Source organism: Alexandromys fortis, unplaced genomic scaffold (assembly GCF_014885135.2).
Source record: "Alexandromys fortis isolate MF-2015 unplaced genomic scaffold, M_Fortis_MF-2015_v1.1 scaffold_53, whole genome shotgun sequence".
Lineage (NCBI taxonomy): Eukaryota > Metazoa > Chordata > Mammalia > Rodentia > Cricetidae > Alexandromys > Alexandromys fortis.
This window is the reverse complement of record NW_026067939.1, coordinates 47,479-50,329: the sequence shown is the minus strand read 5'-3', so window position 1 is coordinate 50,329 and position 2,851 is coordinate 47,479. Positions and strand designations below refer to the sequence as shown.

Genomic DNA, 2,851 nt, shown 5'->3' with positions numbered 1-2,851 from the left:
CTCCCTTGCTCTTGGATTGGGAGGATCAACATAGTAAAAATGGCAATTCTACCAAAAGCAATCTATAGATTCAATGCAATCCCCATCAAAATCCCATCAAAATTCTTCACAGATCTGGAGAAGACAATAATCAACTTTATATGGAAAAACAAAAAACCCAGGATAGCCAAAACAATCTTATACAATAAAGGAACGTCTGGAGGCATTACCATCCCTGACTTCAAACTCTATTACAGAGCTACAGTATTGAAAACAGCTTGGTATTGGCATAAAAACAGAGAAGTCGACCAATGGAATCGAATAGAAGACCCTGACTTTAACCCACAAACATATGAACACCTGATTTTCGATAAAGGAGCTAAAAGTATACAATGGAAAAAAGAGAGCATCTTCAACAAATTGTGCTGGCAAAACTGGATGTCAATCTGTAGAAGAATGAAAATAGACCCATATCTATCACCATGCACAAAACTCAAGTCCAAGTGGGTGAAAGACCTCAATATCAGTCCAAACACACTGAACCTGATTGAAGAGAAAGTGGGAAGTACTCTAGCTCTAGCTTCTTATAGGCTAACTCTTACATCTTAATTTAATCCATCTCCAATAATCTATAGATCACCACGAGGTCGTGGCCTACCAGCAAAGTTTCAGCGTGTTTGTCTCTGGTAGCAGCTCCGTGGCTTCTCTCTGATTCTGACTTCTTTCTCCCAGAAATTGTTTAGTTTTCCATGCCTAGCTAAGTTCTGCCCTGCTATAGGTCCAAAGCAGTTTTTTATTCATGAATGGTGATCACAGCATACAGAGGGAAATCTCACATCAAAAAAAATGCTCTACCAGAAGGCTCTTAAATGTCATAAAAACTTTTGCCAGAGCAAGAAGAAATAAAATCAACCATCACATTCAGGAACCTTGGTACAAAGTTTAATAGCCCCTCATTGCTGTATCCTTCACGCCTGTAAAACTAGGAACACATACAGACAGTCATATTCTACTGCCTGTAAACATTGTATCCTGGTCCCTTTGTACCGTGGTGGTGGTGGCCTTTGTGTGCCTTCATAGTTTAACTGGGAAAATTTTTCCTCTGGCATTTTCTTTTCAAATAAAGTTGTATGGTGAGCTTAAAACTCTTGATCAGTGTGTTTTTCTCTCAAATCATCTTTTCTATTGCACTAGGAAAGTTCAAATTTTCTCCGCAATGACACTAATCTCTTTAATAACCATAGTTACTTTGTCTGAACTCTCCTTGCCCTCAATTTAACTAAGTTAAAGCTTCTTTACTCATCAGCTTGTGTATTTTTCACACTTCTGCCTTGCTTTATGCTTGCTTCTACTGTAAGTCTGATGAATGAAGTAAGAAATAATTATGACACAGTCTAAGTGCTATGCTGTCTTAAAGATGCCTTTTGCAAACAAATTAACCCATTACTTTTTAATTCAGCATCACTCAAAATCTCAATACAAAGGCAGAAGGCAGCCAGGTACTTTGAGAGAAACTAGCACAAATTGCTTTTAATCTGGTTCCCAACAGAGTATGTGTTCCCCGTTGAAGTCTGATGAATACAGTTTTCTTTGTCCTCACTTTGGTTAGAGCTTCTGTCTTCTAAACTCTACCATTGGCTGTCAGTCACTGCTTCCATCACACTACAACTTCTCTAGGCCACACTCCTTCCACACAGCAGCTGAAACTATGTGGTCAGGGAGTGGCTTCAGTTCCCAGTGCCGATTTTATATGTTAGTTACTTCTGTTGTTTCTGTAACAAAATGCCTGACAGGAACCATCCAGCGCCCACAGATCCAGTAGAAGCCTAATTAAAATACTACTATGTTTTTCTTTGTTAAGAAGGAACGAGATTATCTATAACATTTCGGTGCCTGAGAAAAGCAGTTCTAGAACCACCCTTTACAAAAGAAAAGGATGGTTGAAATCAAAGTATTCTCAACATGCAGATAGGTCTGTAGATCAATATAACAGCAAATATAAAGCCCAAGTTAGTGCTGTTATGATGAGTTGATGCTTCTCTCAAGCACCATTGTAATTCTGTGGGAAAGAATGCTCCTTTTCAAGGCATGATACCAGAAGAACAGGTCTAGCAGAGGAACAAGGAGCTGCAACCATTCCCAGCTGCAGTAGAGCCAGAAATGCCTACCTGCTGAGTCACTGCTGCTGCCAGAGTGCCCCCAGAACTGTCTCCTGAAATAGCAACTCGTGTAGGATCTACTCCATATTTTCTAAGAATTTTGTCCTGAAGAAAATACTTGACTGCCGTGATGCCATCTTCAAACTGTGCAGGGAAGTGATGCTGAGGAGCTAGCCGGTAGCTGCAAAAGAGAGCAGGAGTGTGTTACAGGTCTAGCACATCTAAGGCATGCAATTTAACCCCAAGTCCTACCGTTCAGCTTTTAAAAACTGGTCCAGGGTTTTCTTCTAATGTCTAATTAAAATGAAAATCAATATAAAGGTATTTGAAATATGTAATTAAGTCAATAATGGATGACATTATGCCTGAAGTTAGCAAATTAATTATTAACCCCCTTAGGTTTGAAAGTAAAATTTTTATTTCAAGTGCATTTTATACTGGAGATATTCTATATCTTCTTCTCTCTCTCTCTGTCTCTCTCTCTCTCCCTCCCTTCCTCCCTTCTCTCTCTCTCTCTCTCTCTCTCTCTCTCTCTCTCTCTCTCTCTCTCTCTCTTTCTCCCCCCCCAGTCCTTCATCTCCTATTCTCTCCTTCCCCCTCTCTCTGTTTCTCTCTCTCTCTCTTTCCTCATCTTTACTTCAGTTTCTACCCCCCTAGCAGTTCTGTTCTTGTCCCCAACCCCCACCCATCTACTCTTTCTCTGTTTCTATTCT

General features: G+C 40.0%; 1 protein-coding gene across 1 annotated transcript in view; it reads right to left on the bottom strand.

Moving 5' to 3' along the window:
• LOC126504878 (arylacetamide deacetylase-like 2) overlaps positions 1-2,851 on the bottom strand; it is a 15,118-nt gene that overhangs the window by 4,684 nt on the left and 7,583 nt on the right. The window contains exon 4 of the mRNA XM_050147445.1: positions 2,148-2,319. Coding sequence (XP_050003402.1) covers positions 2,148-2,319 — 172 coding nt within the window. The remainder of the gene's footprint in view (positions 1-2,147; positions 2,320-2,851) is intronic.